The sequence below is a fragment of the Phoxinus phoxinus genome, assembly GCF_949152265.1.
Source record: "Phoxinus phoxinus genome assembly, chromosome: 7".
Classification (NCBI taxonomy): domain Eukaryota; kingdom Metazoa; phylum Chordata; class Actinopteri; order Cypriniformes; family Leuciscidae; genus Phoxinus; species Phoxinus phoxinus.
In genome coordinates this window covers 30,026,297-30,046,052 of record NC_136882.1, presented here as the reverse complement: position 1 = coordinate 30,046,052, position 19,756 = coordinate 30,026,297, and the positions used below count along the sequence as shown (strand labels likewise).

Here is a 19,756-nt window from a genome sequence, read left to right as displayed (position 1 = left end):
TAGTCGTTATAGTCTTTAGTCTAGAATCTGTTTGGCTCACTTGTATAAGTTATAACTGTCTGAATTTTATATTGTCATTTGTCTGTATATGGTATAATTATAATTTAATTTATTAATTTAAGTTCAACAATAGGGGGCATCATAACCTTACTGTACGCTATCTTTGCTATCATTACCAGTGGGGTAGACTAGAAATAATTTACAACGTCAGCTTGCAATGTTAATATTTTTCATATAACATTAATAACTTATTTAGGAAATACAGTCTAAATAGGTCTTTATAAAATAAATTATACATTTTTTAATATTTTAGAAAGGGAATATTTAATATTTGTTAATCCTTGGCATAAAATTGGCTAGTTTAAAGTCACCATAACATTATAAAAAAAATTCTGGAATATGGCCGTATTTATTATAATTTTTTTATCCATGCAGTATTATTATTAATTATTATTTCAAATTCATATCCCCTCATAGCCTGGCTAACGCCAGACCCAATTCTCGTTGATAATAAAATCGCGCTGCGCAAAGGCAGTCTGGGGAAACCCAGGCTAATCCCCTCATAATCTTTAATCAAAATAACTTCCTTTTGCAACGACATCTCTTCTCTGATGACGTGTTCACTGATGGGAGGGCGTGCCAACTTGACAACACAGCAATCAACACAACATCAGGGGGATGAGTCCCATCCATCCTTCCCATCCATCCTTCATTTTTCTTGACCGAGAAGCCGTTTTACTTAGCCTAGATATACATCACAATAGAGACTATGGCAACCTCCAGTTCATGCAGACTTTTAAAACCAGTGTGTGTGATGTGTTATATTTTTTGTATATTATGATTAGGGTAGTTTCTGTGACAGTTATTCACTGCCTTTGAATGGATAAAAAAAAATAGTTATCATTTTTGAAGCATTCAAGGTCTTATCATACCAACATTTGAACAGTTTTTGTTAATATTAATATTTTATATTAATATTACATATTAAAATATTAAATATTAATATTTTATATTAATGTTAATATTACTGAGGTAAAGGCATGCATAAGGATTGCAAACTTTATAAAAGTTGCAGTTATGAATACAGTATTTTTCTATTAAAGTCATACCATTGACTAATATACACTGACTTTCTAAACATAACATTACTTGAATCACAATTTATGGATGGTAGCAGCATATCTGTTCATTACATCAAGAAAAAAATTCTGTTCATTACATCATATCCCGTTTATCCCTCCTCACGAGGGCGGGTTCTACGGTTAACGACATCATATCCTGTTAATTTGCATACGAGGGTGGGGTTTATGACACCAGCAGCTTCAGCTGCAGAGGAACTACTACAGGGTGTATCGGAACTGGCGATTAATGCGTTCCACGAGATAGCAGAAGAGACTGTGGAGGACAAAGTCACCGAGAGGTAACTTAATGTGTATTTATTTGTGTTCCTGTTTATCCATTCTTTTGCTCGTTTTTAAAATCTAGAAATGATCTACTACGTCAGCTCAAGCTTTTGTTACTGGTCGACACAGTCAGTTGTTAGAAGTCCCTCTGTGCATATTTCACTCTTTATGAAAAATGTCAGTTGAATAAGACAGCCGTTATAATTATTTTGCTAGTTGTACCCAGCTGATGACAGATCACGCGAGACGGGCGTTTTTTGCGGATGTTGCGCGTGTTTGATTGATGTGGAGGTTTATTTTCAAAGCACCAACGTTTAACGTTATGTTCTTCTTGTGTAGCCTAGTAACTTACGTGTATGAATCAAATATATATAACACTTTCAATGAATATAGTACAGCGTGTGTCCCTTAACGTTACATCGCTGTTCTTTTTCATCAAATAAAGTAGTAGCTAACGTTAAAGCAAGTACATTTAGGTAGTAAAACGGCAAAATATGGCACGTTAAACTCACTAACAATAAGTCAAATTGATTAAATATGACTTATTTTTCTGTTCAGTTTCTCTGTTGGACCCTCTAACAAGAACTGAAACATATGCATACCTAAATACACAACGTTACATTAAACGCATACAATTCAATTGTGTTCTTATTTAGAATCTTGTTTATCCCAAAAAAATTGCACAATTAAGTTGTCATTCAGAAGTGACATTATGTTTGGGACCAAATATTAGTTTGTAGTAGTTATTGCTAAACTTGTATTTCCCATAAGTAAAAAATAGACCTAGACCTATATTATTTTTGTAGTGTGGCTGTTTTGTCTTTCTGTTGGATACCGTTAAGAACGTAAAACAATATTATTATTAATATTTTGAACAATAAATTATATTTTTGGACATCAAAGTGTTCAGGGAATGTTTCACTTACTTTTGTGAATGAAAAGTGTTAATTATACTTGTTACCAATCTTTCAAGGACTTCTGAGCCTCCTATATTCACCTAAATAATATGTAGGCTAATGGTAAAAATGTAGCACATTAATGCATTGCATGCGTTTCCCTTATTTTTTTGCATCTCAGCTGATTCCTTTGTTTACACAAAATAATCCAGCTCTGAATCGTTTTTACTTTAGTAAACCATGTTGCTTTTTTGACCATTAATGAAAGATGGCTGTAAATATGTGCTTCTCTTTCTCATTAGTAGTTTGATTATTATTAATATAGATTCAGATGTCCTTGTATCTAGCGTATATTAACCTTGAAAGCAAGCCTGCATGTAGTCTGACTTGAGCAGAATCTGTTATGTCAGCTACTTTGGTTTGTTTTTATTTTAAATTTTGAGTGGTCACAGTTTTTACCAGTCATGTTTGGGTGTGACCTCTGGCAATAGTGGCTGTGCCCTTCAGTATGGGACTTGTAAAATCATGGACAGGTTACCTAAATATTTTTGATCTTTACATTTATTATTATAGTATTGTATGCGCATATTTGATCAACTCCCTGGCTGTAGTACTTGACCTGTTCATATTTCTGAACTTTTGTTTACCTTTTAATACCTTGAGTGATAGCGTCTTGCGTGATATTAGCTTGTAAGCTACTATGCTTATTTAACGAACAACAATTTGCATTCTTGTGCAGTACCACACACTGAAATAACAGTTTCTCCTTAGGTTGATGGGGCTTGTTCAATTGGCTGGTTTGAAACAAGTCAAGCCTCTGGGTTCATCACATAATTACCTGTTTGAAGCTTTGCAATTTGTTTTCTGTGCTTTGTTGCAGACAGAATCTGTCTTTTGTGTGACGTGGACGTCTGAGCTGATGTTGCCTCAATTTACTTAGCTATTTCATCGTTTTCGGCATTAATTAGGTTAGTGATTCCTAACCAGTTGTCTGTGTAGCATTGGGTACTTGAGCAGGTTTAGAGTCTGAAAGATTTTGAGACTTTGTTCTCTGTAGTCATGTTTTTTAACTAAAATATGGACACGTATGTTTACTTAGGTGATATTTCATACTTTCGGAGCTCTCCGGTGTTTACATTTTACTATTTACTTTTATATCTGGATTTCATTTATTAATGTATTTGCCATCAGGTCTTTCTCAAATAGAGTTTCTGATGGTCCCTGAACTGCAAAAATGTGCTCTGGAAAAAGCTGAAGTGTTAGAAAGAGTGAGTCATTGTAAAAAGGGCCACTTTAATAATATTGATATCACTAAATCAATCAAAAAGGAACATGCATCTGCTTTGGTGTTGAATGTGTATTAGAGGCTTAGGCTATTGCTGATGTGTGGGTGTTAAAAAAAGACTAGATTTGATATTGAGACTGGCTGTAGAATAAGCATATTCATTGTTTTGTCAGTAATCACCTGCTCGGATGCTTTTTAAAAAAAATGTTCCTCAACAAAATATCCCACTTTAACAGTGAAGTCATGGTTCTCTACTCAGTTTATGATTAAACCTAATTCTAGATGATTGAGCGAACATTCTCGCTATCTAAGTCATAAAATGTTCCAGATGTCATGTTGATGTGTAACTGTTGACCCTGTCGGTGTAGAATTTCATCAGATTACAGGGGGAAAATGTAGGCCGAAAAGTTGAATCATTCATTGTATGCCCCTCTTTGTTATATGATGCATATATTATGTTTTATCTATAATATTGTATTTTATACCCCGTTTGCAGGTGTAGGCCTATAGGGGCAGGTATTGCCAAATACCTCACAATATGCCATCTTTAAAAAGTTTGGGGTTGGCAATATTTGTTTTTAAAAAGTCATGCTCACCAATAATATTATCAGTATTTAAAATGGCTGTTTTTTTATTTTAATTGAATTTTTTGAATTCTCAGCAGCCATCACTCCAGTCTTCAGTGTCACATGATCCTTGAGAAATATTTAGATTTAGATTAGGATCGTTTTAGAAATTATTCTAATGCCGATTTGGTGCTCAAGAAACATTTCTTATTATCATCAATGTTGAAAATACATGTAGTTTTTCATAAGAACAGCATTAATTTGAAATAGACCCCACACAGTGTGGGCTTTTGAACATATTTCAATTCATATTCATGAATACCCTGTTTGCAGTAAAATCATGTCTTTGTGTCAAACTTTTTTGTTAATGTTTTAGAGCTGGGCTTCTTCCCCTGAAAAAATCACCTCTGTGGTAGTGATTGCTTTCTGAGGTGAATCAGGGTACTTTTTGAAGAAACCTAGCCAAGTTTATGAATGTCATCAGTTTCCCTTAGATTTGTTTCTCTTTTACTATGTCATGTGATCTTCTGACCAAAAAAAAAAAAAAAACGTTGGTTAAAGCTTAGGTTAAGTTCTGCTTTTTATTATAGGCCGTCTCACCACCAGCATCATTAGTATATTCTGTGCACTTCCTCTTAGGCAAGAGGTGCTGGTTTGCCACATTCCCCAGCAGGTAGCAGTTCCTGGTTGGCAGTTAACAGGTTAAGTTAATGCAGATATTCTCGTGTTGAGGAATAGTTCATAGAATGTCACAGAACTCATCGTCATGTTGTTCCTAACCTGTTTGCCTTTCTTTTTTCTGTGGAACACAATTACATCCTAAATCATTTTGAAAATAATGTCCGGAATGTTCTGTATATTTTTTTTTTCTTTTGTGTTCAGAAGTCTGGAATAACATTAGGTTGTTGTAACCTGACTTTTAATTTGTGACAGGATGGAATCTTTTTCTTAAACTCATTTTATTATGGCGTAATGTTCTGGTGTTCTTAATGTTATGATCATCACTGAATCATAATTCATTATTCTTGTGTAATCTTGCAGAGGGTCATGATGAACATGTTGGGGAATGTGAGGCCAGTAGCTAGTTCAGTCATTTGTCTCTTGGGTTTGACTTTGTGCTTGTAAATGCTCCCACATGGGATGTTTCTCTTGCCCTGCAAACCCCGTGAGAGCCCAATGGAGCCTGTCTCTGAGTATGTGTGAAAAGGGTTTGAGATAAACAGAGGGATCTGCTGTGTGGTTCGGCCCATCTTTGTAAATGGAGGTCTCTTCCAGTGTTTTCTTTAAAAAATAATATTTGCTACAGACTTTTATACATTATAGGTCATATAATTATCAGTTTTGCCCATAATTGGAAAAAAGATCAACAATCTCAATTATCGGTAGATGCCTTTTCACATTTGCTCATAGTAACTTAAGTGTAACTTTAATTTAAGTAACAATTAAAAAAAAAGTCTGTTTCCAGATTGGTTGCTTGCATAAGGTTTTACCTGTCATTTATTTGAATGGAAAGTTCCTTATGTTTGCCTAACAGCTAAGCAAATTGTTTCCCCTCCCTGTAAATGAAAGGGGAGATACTTGAGACGTTTATTTCACTTGCTCTGGAGAATGTTTTCACAGTGCTGTTGAAATGAAGTCCACCTTTCCCACTGAGCAGGGAGTCGTGGCAAGTTGGAAATTATTTTGCTACTCTTACTTGGTTATTCATATTAGTGTGAAAATATTATCCAATAGCAATATGTAAAGAGATTGTCCATCAGAAGAGATTTACCTTTCTCCATGCTCCTTCTGGATAACAACATGGCTGTAGCGTCCCAGTTCAACACCATAGCCTTTATATATCTGAATGAAGCCTCTGTGTCCCAGCTCTAGATGGTTAGTATTCAGCAGAGATGCTCACCTTGAGTATGAGGGAGAAACAAGCTCCTTGGGCGATAGATTCTTTGCTTTTCGGCACAGCTTTAGCACATTTTTAGTTTATTCATAAATTATAAAATCTGACAAAATATAGCAGGTCCTGGTTGGCAGTTAATGCAGATCTTCTCTGTGTTGAGGAATAGTTCACAATGTTTTTTTTTTTTTTTTTTTACTCACCGTCATATTGTTCCAATTCCAAACCTGTTTGGGTTTCTTTTTTATGTGGAACACAAAATTAAATTTGGAAGAATTTTATATTGGCAATAATGGCCGGAATGTTTCTTTCTCAAATAAGATTGCTGATGACCGTCTGCGGTCCAGATAACACAAGAATAATGAATTATAAAGTGAATGATCATGACATTAAGAACACCAGAACATTATGCCATAATAAAATGAGTTTAAGAAAAAGATTCCCATCACAAATGAAAAGTCAGGTTACAACCTAATGTTATTCCATCCAGACTTCTGAACACAAGAAACATTCCGGAAATTATTTTCAATATAAAATTCTTCAGGGTGTCATTTTGTGTTCCACAGAAAAAAGAAAGGCAAACAGGATAGAAACAACATGACGGTGAGTTAAAAAAAAAAAAAACATTCTGTGAACTAGGGTATTCCTCAACACCGAGAAGATCGGCATTAACTTAACCTAATAACTGTTAAGTTATAAAGTGAATGATCATGACCTTAAAAACACCAGAACATTATGCCAGAATAAAATAAGTTTAAGTAAAAGTACTGTCACAAATTAGAAATTTCCCAAAAAATATTTTCCTGATAATTTCCTTACCCCCAATGTCATCCAAGATATCCATGTCTTTCTTCCTTCAGTCGAAAAGAAATTAAGGTGTTTTTAGGAAAACATTCCAGGATTGCGCATTGCGTCATCACGTTAGTAAGGTCACGCGTCACGTCATCTATCAAAGTTATTTGTGTGTACTCCGGTTCAAAAAGGTATAAGAGCGAAAAACTGCATCTCATTTTCTCCTCCAACTTCAAAATCGTCTGACATCTTTGTTTTAATTATTTTTTTTCGTGACCTTTCCAACTTGATGACGGAATACGTGGCACATCTCGGAGATGGTACAAGATGGTCATTTGTAAACAAACGCGTCTCTTTAGGCAGCCTATTCTCAGATCTGCACACAAAAAACAATTGCCTTTACCAACCACTCAAAACCAAAATAAATAGTGTTCAACCAATCACCGACAGGGGCTGGGTGTTGTGAGGGCTGAGTGCACGAGTGCAAAACCTCACAACACCCAGCCCCTTTAAAATCTTTAAAATCTGTGAGAATCATTTTTTTTTTTACCTTGCCCTAATTGACACCTATCAAAAATCCTCCTTTTTTTCTCTTGATATTATACATCCAAGTTTTTTTTTTTTATTAATTGTTGACTGTTGGGCGGGGGTGTTTTTTCTTTGTGTCTCTTGGTTCTGTTCCTTCCTGCTACTCTTAAAGAGTACTCTTCAAAGAGTTCCTTACTCTTCACTTCCTTGCTCAAGAAGCCTTCACTGGACCCTTCTGTTTTTAATAACTTTCATCCTATTTCTGTCTTACCATTTAAGGTGTGTAAATTTTGTTTTTTTTTACCAACTTCAGTCTTTTCTCAACTGTATTTTTATTTCTTAAATTTTTTTTTATCTGGTTTTAAGTCTGCTCACAGCACTGAATCCGCCCTCTTGAGAGTGTTAAATTACCTTTAGCTACTGACTCTGGTGACTCTGTGGTCCTTGTTCTTTTAGATTTAGCCTATCTGCAGCATTTGATACTGTGTGTTGACCACTCAACACTGATTTCTAGATTAGAGTCATGGCTGGGGTTAAAATGAACTGTCATCAAATGTTTTCAGTCATATTTATCTGACAGAAAGTTTTTACTCAAGTTAGGTAGTTTTTCCTTTTCCATTGCTCATCTCGCCTGTGGTCTTCCTCAATGTTCAATGTTGGTGCCTTCCCTCTTTTCTTTGTATAGCCATGTTACCTTTGAGTTCCATTCTAGGAAGACAAGCGATGTCTTTCCATTTTTACGCCGACAATACCCAGCTCTATTTACTGATTTATCCTTCAGTATTTACATCTCTATTAATGTGCTTAGACGAGGTTAAATCTTGGCTAGGCCACAATTTTTTGTGGGCTATAACTGAGGTGTAACTGAGGTGATCGTTTTTGGTCCCACTAATAGAGGCCAATAGCATTGATTTGGGAAGCGTATCTGCTTTTAGTTCGTTGCGTTTGCTGAACTTAGGTGTTCTTTAGGATAAATCTTTAAAACTTGACAAACATATTTCATCAGTAATTGGATCTAGCTTTTATTAACTTCGTCTTTTGTCAAAAATCCAACACTTTCTTCCTGACAAATCTCTGGTGATGGCTGTTCATGCTTTTATTACTTCTATACTGTGGTATTAGTCTTAAATTGCTCGCCTCCAACTAGTGACATTGTATAGCGGCCTGCAAGCTGTTTTATTTACTCATTTTCCGGGTTGAAACATTGAGAGATGTATGATACAGGATTCATTTCGGTAAGTTATACTGTATCTTTCAACGTACCTTCTGGTGTTCACCCATGTTTATTTAGAGCTGTATATTAGTAAAGAGGCATGAGATGATTGGTTCACATGCGCTTGATCCGTGCTGCCGAGTGATCTGGCACGGCGCATTAAAAAGCGCCAAAATTACTTTTTATTGTATGAATTTTTGTAAAAAAATCGACAGAATTTTAAAGTTGAGTTTACTTCATATTAAAAGCAATAAGGCAAGCTTCTGTTTTGGTCATTGTTGATTTTGGCACTACAAAACCATTTCGGTAGAAGATTCTTGGTAGCTGAAATTTCGGTGCATCCCTTAACCCAAACCTAAACCAAACACAGAACACCCGTGTGCTCAGCATCACAAGTGCAATTCTGTACCAGGTACACTGCGGTGGGGGGGGGGTTGAGAGTCAGACTGGTATCCCGAAGGTTGTGGGTTAGATTCTCAATAGGCAGGAAATTTCTGAGGTGCTCTTGAGCAAGGCACCTAACCCCCAATCGCTGCTTGGGCGCCGCAGCAAAAATGCCAATGCTCTGGGTGTGAGTGTCCATGGTTTGCAGTGTTTTTGTGTTCACTACTCACTACTACTCCTAATGTGTGCATTAACTTGGATGGTTAAATGCAGAGGACACATTCTTTCTGAGTATGGGTTACTATACTTGACCTTCACAGGTCACTAATAATATTACCAAGCAAGTTTACTACGCTAGAAACCCCATATGGAGCTGATTATGTTATGATGCAAGTGTGAAAATGTGTATGTTTAACAAAGCACGCACTGCATCATAGGTCATAGCGTAGTATTATGCAAGGAACCACACATAAAGTCTTTTGTAATAAATAACCTACCCCTGTAAAAATCATAATTTATGAAAAGAATGAAAGGTGTTTTTTTTTTTACTTCCTCTAGTGTTCATTTCAACTGGAAACCACAATGAATTGTATGTAGGCTATATAGTAGGCTATATTTTTGGAGTTTAGTAATGTAGGTACTAGAGGTTTTAGTTTTTTTCCCCAATGTAGGCCTACTTTGTTATTTGTAGCTGGGCATTAACATAAATTAAACTTGACATTAACAGTGCTATTTTCTTATTCATTTTCTGATTTGTATAAATGGTTAATACAGGTAGAGGTAAAAAAAAATAATTCCCCCGTTTTTTTTTTCTTCTTCCAATGTGCTTTGTTATTTGGAGCAATTAGCTACTAAATGGTTATTAATGTCTTTTTTATTTGATTTTTTTTTATTCTAGTATGTGTAACAAGTAAGAAATGCAGGTGTGTTCGTTTGAAAGGCTTCCATACGTTTCTATAGCCTAGATGTGTGCGCGTGTGCATTGTTTGTTTACCCATTCTTCACCAGGGCATTGCCGTTGAATCAAAGCTTATAACCTGCCTACACTAGCTCATGTTATTTATTTGTACTGTATTTGTTTCCCCGCTGTACATTCCTTTTTGCGGTCTCTGTTGTAGATGAGAGCTTATCTCTGCTCTGCTGTCTGTTCCCAGCTGGCACTGGTCTCGAGGGTATGAGAGCGCACAGGGAAAGTATGCAAGGAAGTGAGTGTATGATGTGGAAAGGGAGAGAGGGGGATGTTTGGAGCCCTATCAGTTCTTGGCCTAGTTTTCCCCACTGTTTTTTCCATCAATCCGGGCAGGAAGTTTTATACAAGCCTAGCTCAGTGAAGAAAGTCATCTGGTTTCCTGTAGGTCAGATATTTCCTCTCCCACAGCATGTCAGAGGATCTATATACACTGATAAAAATGTTTATTTTTTTGGTGAAGTAAATATTACAGACAAAAACTGTAATTTACATGAAAAAGTTAGTTCAGGCAAGAATAAAAAAAACTAAGTAAATTCTATATTAGTACTCCATTGTTATATTGTCTGAGTGAAATGTATTGCAAAGGAAACTTCAACTAAATAGATATTACTCAACCTTTTACTAGCCAAGTAAAAATACTTATTTTCTTTGTTACTTTCACTTAACTTAGTTAAGTAGAGTTTACTTAATTCCATATGTGAAATTTACTTTAAAAAATATGCGTGTGAAATTTACTTAAAAAATATTCGTGCAAAAACTTGCCAAAGAAAAATGAAGTAAGTTTTACTTGTTTTTTTTTAGTGTAGTTTATTTTATTTTGTTATTATTATTTTGTCAAATCAATTCCAGAAAGACAACTTCAAGCTAAAGTTCTTTATAGCTGTTGAAATATTTATTCTCTGCGATCAAGATAGCTTGCCTTTAATACCTCAAGTTTATGAGCAGAGTTTAATGTCAGCTTTGAGCACGATCATTTCATAAGTACCGGTATACAATCTGTATTTATTGAGACTGTCAACCATAATAAAAAATAAAAAAATATAAAAATTTACTATGTTAAACATTGTACACTACCGTTTATCATTTTGGGCTTTAATACTTTTATTAAGCAAGGATGCATGCAATTGTTCATACAGTAAAGACTTTTACATTGTAACAACAATATATATTTCAAATAAATACTGTAATTATGAACTTTCTGTTCATCAAATAATCCTAAAAAACAAGCATCATGGTTTCCACAAAAATATGAAGAACAACTTTTTTTTAAACCTTGATAATAAAAATAAATGTTTCTTGAGCACCAAATCAGCAGATTAGAATGATTTCTGAAGGATCATGTGACAACGGAGACACTTAAAGGGCACCTATTATGGAATTTTGAAATGTACCTTTCATGTAGTGTGTAACATAGATCTAAGTGAACAAAAACATCCTGCAAAGTTTCAAATATGAAAGTGCACCGTATATAAAGTTATTGTCTTTCAAAAGTGAGAGTCGACTCTGAGTCATTTTTATGAATCATTAGAAGACCGAAGCTTTTTCTCTGACTAGATGACGTCAACTTGTCAAGTTATTTGAATACGATACGCCCACTTATTGCTCTCCAAGGCCAGCAGGGAAAATATCATGGCGACGAGACGCTGTGTTCTGAAGTGCGGCTCAAAAGCAAACTTTTTTCATCTGCCCAAGGAGGAGCATTTGAAGACTAAGTGGCTACAATTCACTATACCACAGAAGTATAGTCCGAGCCTTGTGCTTTGTTCGCGTCATTTTGAAGACGATTGCTTTTTAAATGCAATCAAACTTGGATTCGCGAGCCGGCTGATATTGAAGGAAGGTTCAGTTCCAAGTGTATTTGCATCAGCTTCCTCCTCCGTATCACAACCTGTAAGTGTTATTAATAATTTTTGCTTTTATATTTTATGTAGCATGCTTAATAATTATTTTGTTTGTTGTGTAAGCACCGTTTAGCTTCTAGGTCTTCAATGACAATTGTATTGAGATATGTGAAGTGTTTGTCGTTGTTTTCGGAGTTGTCTAAAGAATAGAGTAATACCTCGTAGTAAAGTAACTGCATTTTTTTTTTTTGTAAAAACGCTATGTTTATGCATCGGGCTAATGCAAACAAAGACTGATTGTGCTTTTACAATATGAACTCTGGGCTATGCTCGCTAACATAACATTAAATTCTTTATCTTATTTTTCGTTTTTTACTACAAACTATAAAGCAGTGGACTATAATCATTATTATAATACAATTTAATTGATAAAAGCATCATTGCACTCCGTGTTAAAAATAAGTATTATCTCTGTAAACACTGCTGGGTCATCTGACCAATCAACGCAGATTAGCGTCGCGCAAAGGAGGGGTTTGAAAAACGAGTCGTTGAACGAATCATTTGGGAGTTGGTGAGCAAATCAGGTAAAAATAAATGCATATTATACGAAAACAAAAGTGTTTTTTGTCATTGCATGCATGTAAAACTGTTGTTGGGGACTCCCACAACAACATTAGGAACATTTTAAATGTCATAATAGGTGCCCTTTAAACAGTAGTATATGTTAATTAATTGCATGCAGTAATTTTGACACATTTAGTATTATAAACAGAGTCAGGGCCAACCTCAATGTTTTTGAAAGTGGACATTAAAACACTTAGTAAAGTCCAAATAAAAGGGGTTTAATTATTGTATTGATTTGCAACGTCAATCCAAGGTACATTTATGTATTTGGCAAGTGTTTTCATCAAAAAAGCTGTGTTTTTCAGTAAGAGTGATAACTGGCAATTGAACTCATGATCTTGCCTATGGCTGGCAACAGCTGATTTTTAGGAACGCCATTAAAATGCCAATCACAATTAAGTGGAACAATCACTTCCTTTTAAAAAAGACTGTACAATCGAGAGAGAAAAAAGGAACTACACAAAAGGGGGAAAATAATTTCTGTATCTCAATACCGCAAGTGTGAACTACTATTGCACTATATTACCCATATTTCATTTTTGTGTTACTCATCACACCAGGGTTTTTAATATAGTTAAAGTGATGATTAATTTAGCTATATTCTGTCCTTTGTTACAATTATCCTTCGAATCCTTTATCAGTGAATGAAGTGTGCCATATGAACTAATGTTGGCCCTAAACTAATGTTGGCCCTGACCCATTCACCGTCACCTGCTCTGCTTTGCTCTGGCCTCTTCTTTATCATTGCCTGAGCTCCTGGCGTGTCCCGTGATTGTCCGCAGCAGCCCTGCAATCAGAGAGGGTGAAGCTGAATAGGTCAGCTTGCCACTCCACTCAAGCGGAGGGCATACCTCTCCTGTATGAAATCTGTGACCCTCTTCTAATCTGTCATCCATCTAAACAGCTGAAAATGAGAGAATCTGCGCTGCGTGGGAATAGAACCATCATTGATCTCTGAGCTTCTCCCTCAGCTGTAGAGCGGCTCACTGGGCGACACAGCTGAAGAATGCTCACCGCTTTTAGAGGCACGGCAGCTCCACAGGCCCTATACTCACAGGGGTTTGGTGATGAACGAGTGTTGCAGAATGGACAGTACTCAGGGAATCCTAATGAACTCCCCCAGCCGGAGGAGGGCCATCATTAATGTTTCAGAAGCTTAAGAAGCATGCATATGTAGGTCATATTCATATCTGCCATCATTTTAGATTGCCCAGCCCTTGTTTAACCCTGTTTAACCGGCATTTTCAGTAACGATGACATTGTGCACAGTATTGTCATTTGGGTTTTACCAGTACAATCTTTTAACACTTGAGCTATTTTCCTAAGTGTTTCTAGAAAGTGCTGCTATCTACAATCAAATAAAACCACTGACCATTTGTTTTTGTTACATTATTGGATATGTGTGGGGTCGGTAAGATTAAAAAAAGAAATTCATACTTTTATTCAGCAGTGATGCATTACATTCAAAACACATTCAATTTAAATCAAGTGACATAAAGACTTTTTAATTGTTACAAAACATTTCTATTTTGAATAAATGTTATTTTGAGGGTTTTGATCAAAATGGTTTCCACAAAAATATTAAGTAGCACAACTGTTTTCTGTAACAAGATGTTACGTTACCAGTAAATATTTGAGGTATAGCCTATATTATTATGCATGATTTTATTGGTCAAATAAATGCATCAAGTGTTGTCTTACTGACTTCTTTTTGACTCTAAACTTTTGAATGATAGTGTACAATATATTATACAATTGTATTATTTTAGCTATTTTTGGGATATTGCCCATCCCCGACATGACTAAATGGGACAACAAGCATCTTAAATGGACAGCTTTAAATAAGCCTTCGTTAGCAGATTCCTGCGTCTTCCTGCACGATGTCCTAGTTTCCTATTGAAGAGTTTTTTGTTTTTTTGGGGACCACGAGGAACAATAGCTGGAAGCAGTGGGTCATGTTCCCCTTTCCTCTGCTTAAGAAGACTAGTATGAAACATTCTTCTGTGGATCTTATTATGCTTTTATGAATGGTCTTAAAACAAGATGCAGAAATAGCCTGTTCGGATTTCAGACCTAATTAAGCTTAAGTATCATCCTCATTAATCAGCTGTGGTTCTCCAAAGATAATGCACCATATAAATAGTGCTCAAATTACACTTCTCAATTTAATAAGTAACCTCTTATATACGGTCTATGTAAGCATCATATCACTAATTGACCGTTCGCAAAGACCCGCCCCCTTTAGTTACGGTTGCTATAGCAATGCCACTCTCACGCGGTGCCACACATGTTCTCACGCAGTGAAAAATACATCATGGAACTCTGACAGCGCACTGGTTACTTTTGATATGAAACAGTCTCAACTTTAAAATTTGGTCATAAAAAAAAAGTAAGCAATAAATGCCGTTTTGTGGCTCTTTAATGTGTCATGACAGATCGCCATAGAGCCTCAGTTAAAGCTGCTCGTGAACCGATCATCTCTTCCTTCTATTTAATTTATTGCATCAAGTAAACATGAATGAACATCATAAGGCATGTTGTTTCAACCGCAGAAAGACGTCAGTACACATCGTTTTTTAAGTGCCATTTATGCCAGAATCACTCAGTTGATGTGGTTTCACTTTTTTGTTGTGTGTACTTTTCAAGTAATGCATCATAAGTGGTTTATTGTGCTCATGTTGTGGATAGGAAAAGTACCAGCGCTGCTCATAAAAATAAACCCAGGGCTTTCCTTCCACAATATTTTAATTTCATAAATGGGTGTTTTCCCTGGTGTTGCGTTGGCAAGTGAGAGCCATTGCTACAGCTGTCCAGAAGAAGAAAGATGCAAATAAAAAAGACCCTTACAAATGTATTGTGATGTGAATGTATTGATGTATTGAGAAATTCACTCTCAAGTGATTACGTGATTTTTCTATTTATACCATCTGCACTTTGAATGGCTGGATTAGTTCCACCTTGTTGTTGCATTACACACACTACAAAATCATGTTGCAATAATAACAAACAGGTTTGAAAATATGGGAGCGTCTGTGACTGCTCGAGACGTGCTCAGATGTCAGATCACTTCTCTGACGCTCTTGACAAGCATCGGTGACGCAACAAGCACTGATCTAGCCGCAATCCGGGAGTTTTGTCGCAGACCCTGGAAATCTGTCTGTGACAGCAAAGTCCAACCAAAAGTCATGTAGTGTGAGCTTCCCTTAAAGGAACACTCCGACTTTTTGGGACTTTAGCCTATTCAACTTATCCCCCAGAGTTAGATAAGTCCATACATACCTTTTTCATCTCCGTGCGTGCTATAAGTCTGTTTGACGCACCCACCGCTAGCCTAGCTTAGCACAAAGACTGGATGTATATACTGGGAACTATATTCTCTGAAGGCAAAGCACTGCTACTTGGGCGAAGTGATAACCGCAGCACCTGAGACGCGCTCTGAACGAACTCTCTGCTCCTCACCACGGCGCGTCTCAGGTGCTGCGGTTATTACTCCGCCCAAGTAGCAGTGCTTGCCTTCAGAGAATATAGTTCCCAGTATTTATACAGTTAAAATAAGTCTGTGTCTCATGTGACTTTGTTTTTTTGTACACTCTGTGACTATACAAATCACAACATGTAAATAGGAAAATGTTTGCTTTATTTTGTCACTTATTTGGATTAATTTGCTAGCTGCAACCATTTACATCCAGTCTTTGTGCTAAGCTAGGCTAGCGGTGGGTGCGTCAAACAGACTTATAGCACGCACGGAGATGAAAAAGGTATGTATGGACTTATCTAACTCTGGGGGATAAGGTGAATAGGCTAAAGTCCCAAAAAGTCGGAGTGTTCCTTAAAGACAACATTTTTTGTTGATCCTGGAACAATATTCCTGTTTGAAAACAGTACCCTAACCATAACGTATCCCTAAAATGAGAGGGGAAACATTGGTGAATAACACTGAAGCACACAGCCGTGGTTGTACCCCTAAACTTCACATACATTGTAAACTTGTCCTTCAAATCTGATTGGTTGATTGGAATGTTGATCCAGGAACATGTACTTGGTGCTCCAATATACTTTTGAAAAATATCATGGTATTGCATTTGATAAATGCGTGGGAAATGTTTTTGTCCTCCTTTTAGGTTATTGTGATATTAATCATGTACATGGCAAAAATATGTTGCTTTTTTGTAAATGTGATATGTGAGTGACCAGAGGAAGCCTCCAAAAATAAAAATAAGTTTAAACCCTTTTTTTAATCCAACAGGCTTTGTAGTAATACCAATAACTTAATACATAATTTGCATCTATTTAGGGTGAATTTATTACGAAACATGCCATAAGGATTACCTTTACAATTGTCCGAAAGTTTTATGAAAGTATAGTGTTATTTCTAAATTGCTTTGGAACCAGCCTGATAAAATATATTTGTATTGTATGATTTATGTACCATGATCCAAATTAAAGTTTAAATGAACACCTGTTCTTGTGTTGATGGTTCAGCTTCTCCATAACACTTTGTTTCTCCACAGGTGGTGCCAGTTTGTCTGTGGGCGTCTTGTGGTGTACCTGACGGAGACCATTAGAAATGGCAGCCAATAAGAGTAAGGGTCAGAGCGCCTTCGCCCTGCACAAGGTCATCATGGTGGGCAGTGGAGGCGTAGGAAAGTCCGCCCTCACACTTCAGTTTATGTATGATGAGGTAAGTCAACAGACTATATGTGGTACAAAATCTGGTAGATGCAGGAGACTCTATTGGTATTTTTTTCTCCTTTAGTTTGTTGAAGATTATGAGCCCACAAAGGCCGACAGCTACAGGAAGAAAGTGGTGTTGGACGGAGAAGAGGTGCAGATTGACATTTTGGACACAGCTGGGCAGGAAGACTACGCGGCCATCCGAGACAATTATTTCCGTAGCGGGGAGGGTTTCCTGTTGGTTTTCTCCATAACAGAGCACGAGTCTTTCACAGCCACAGCAGAATTCAGGTCAGTAAGATTGCACCATTCTTGCTACTTGAATTGTAAGCTAGTATAATCAGAAAATTGGATCTCCCATTGTGGCCTTGTATAGTCGGAAAATTGGACCACTCAACATTAAATGTGTCAGTGCGTGTTTGCAGGGAGCAGATCCTGCGGGTTAAAGCTGAGGAGGAGAAGATTCCACTGGTTGTGATTGGAAATAAGTCGGACCTTGAGGATAGGAGGAAGGTTTCAGTGGCGGAGGCCAGAGGAAAAGCAGAAGAGTGGGGTGTGCAGTATGTAGAGACTTCTGCCAAAACACGAGCCAATGTGGACAAGGTAATTTTTCTGCTTGTTTTTTCTAAATGTATAACTTTTAAGTGTGTGTGTGCGTGCGTGCGTGTGTGATTTTCATCTTTTTTCTTTTCTTTTTTTTATTTATTTCATTTGATCTTTTTTTTTTTTTTTTTTTTTACCATTTAGAAGCATAGTAACAAATTGTTCCATTGCTGCCCATAACCATACACTTGCTATGATAATATGCATCCAGTCTGTATTCCGGAATGATAGATGCCTTGAATGCAGAAATATGATGGTGGCTACAGTTTAATAAATGTAGCAAAATCCAATTTTGGATTATTTTCTTTTTTTTTTTAATCTAATGAGGGAGGTTTAAACTGCAAAGGGACACAACAAAAGGAATAGTCTTTTTCTCTTTATTCTAACTTATTTTTTTATTATTTAATAAAAAAGTAACAATATTTTTTGCACTGATAATTATCGTTTTCATACAACCTTGTCATACTGAGCAATAATGAACCTTTTGTTTTTCCAAAGGTATTTTTTGATCTAATGAGGGAAGTCCGTGCTAAAAAGCTGTCAGAAACTAACGACAAAAACGGGAAGGGAAAAAATAAGAAGAATAAGAAGAGCTTCAAAGAGCGATGCTGTTTACTTTGAACTACACATGGACTTTTCCTCACCAAATCTACTTGCAATTCTGTAGGGAAACTCCATCAGAGCGCTTTTTCTTTATTAAAATAACTTGATGCGTAAGGTTTTGTACTCGGAGAGGTAAGCCTTTATCACAATCTTTTATTTGCTTAGTTAATTTCAAACAACTAGATTTAAGAATGGTATGCATACATTTTAATGGACGATGATGACCACTATGGCTACTGGTTAAAGAAGACTGTGGCACTTTAGGACTTTATAAAATGTAGTTGGCCAACATGTGCCCAACACTAACTTTATAATATCTTCCCCTCCACAGTTTTTAGTTGGCAAAGTTATCTTTTTTTCTTTTTTTTTAGTGCACATCTTTTGAGTATTTTTGTGTCAGGTTTTTTCAAATCTATCCATTTTTATTTCAACTCCTGTTGATCATGGTTTAGAGAGCAAGGAATGTTTTTGTAGATGTCAGTACTGTGATTTTCAACTTTGAAAACCTGCTATGAATGGCGCCATTGAAAAGCACACGTGGTACTGAGGACAGAATGCGAAGCATTGATCAATAGCGCCACCTGGTGGTTCAAAAGTATATATTTCAGGAAGTCCTCATGCCTAACTACAAGTTACTAACCTCTGTGAACTGATCTGCCTTTATGCTTTGGTGTTCTATTGAAATATTTTTGTAATACTTGTTACATTTTCACCACTGTCTTATGAGAAGAATGTATTCTGCGTGAAAATGTGCCAACAAGCATCATGACTTTGCAGCATTTTCAGACTGAACATAAGACACATTTTATTTAGTGTTTGTTTAGCACTCTGAGCTTGGAGCTGCGGTTTCACCAATCATTTAAAACGGCTCTTTTATACAAATATCACCTAACCTAAACTGCTATTTGTATTGTAGTTTTCCACTGCTTTTAGAAGAACAATGTCAAGTATGTTGCCAAATAAACATTTTTCCTCCTTTGTATCACTTGTTCTTCACTTCTAAGATTGAAAGCCATCAAGTTACCTTATGTATTAGATTAAGTCAAATCTTTATTTTTATAGCGCTTTATACGTTGCAGATTGTTTCAAAGCAGCTTTACAAGAATTGTGTAAAGTTCATCAATTATGGAATGAGTTCAATTCAGCTATAAGCAGCTCTGGAGAAAACAGTGATGTCATCGTCCTGCTCATTTCAGTTCTCATCCAATAGTGTCAGTGCAGTCAGATCAATAATATTGCTGAATATTAAGTGTCCCCAACTAAGCAAGCCAAAGGCGACAGTGGCAAGGAACCCAAACTCCATCAGATGTCATAAATGGAGGGCAAAACCTTGGGAGAAACTAGGCTCAGTCGAGGGACCAGTTCTCGTCTGGACAAACAAACCGACATGTTGTGATTATGATTCCAGACTGCATCACAAGTCAGATTGTAGATTGAGCATTCTGAATATTTTATCCAGCTCCTTCTGTTGAAAGATCGGATA

General features: G+C 36.3%; 1 protein-coding gene across 1 annotated transcript; it reads left to right on the top strand.

Annotated features, from left to right (window-relative positions):
- The first annotated feature begins 1,247 nt into the window (after window positions 1-1,247).
- Window positions 1,248-19,255, top strand: ralba (v-ral simian leukemia viral oncogene homolog Ba (ras related)). The gene is made up of 5 exons (XM_079619864.1): window positions 1,248-1,420; window positions 16,905-17,074; window positions 17,150-17,358; window positions 17,493-17,670; window positions 18,169-19,255. The coding sequence occupies exons 2-5, from the start codon at window positions 16,961-16,963 to the stop codon at window positions 18,289-18,291; spliced, it is 624 nt and encodes a 207-aa protein (XP_079475990.1). The 5' UTR covers window positions 1,248-1,420; window positions 16,905-16,960; the 3' UTR covers window positions 18,292-19,255.
- The last annotated feature ends 501 nt before the right edge of the window (window positions 19,256-19,756 follow it).

Coding starts and splice junctions, on each gene's coding strand:
- ralba (XM_079619864.1), top strand. CDS start 16,961: ATGGCAGCCAATAAGAGTAAGGGTCAGAGCGCCTTCGCCCTGCACAAG. Junction 17,075..17,149: donor TTCAGTTTATGTATGATGAG/GTAAGTCAACAG, acceptor TTTCTCCTTTAG/TTTGTTGAAGATTATGAGCC. Junction 17,671..18,168: donor CACGAGCCAATGTGGACAAG/GTAATTTTTCTG, acceptor GTTTTTCCAAAG/GTATTTTTTGATCTAATGAG.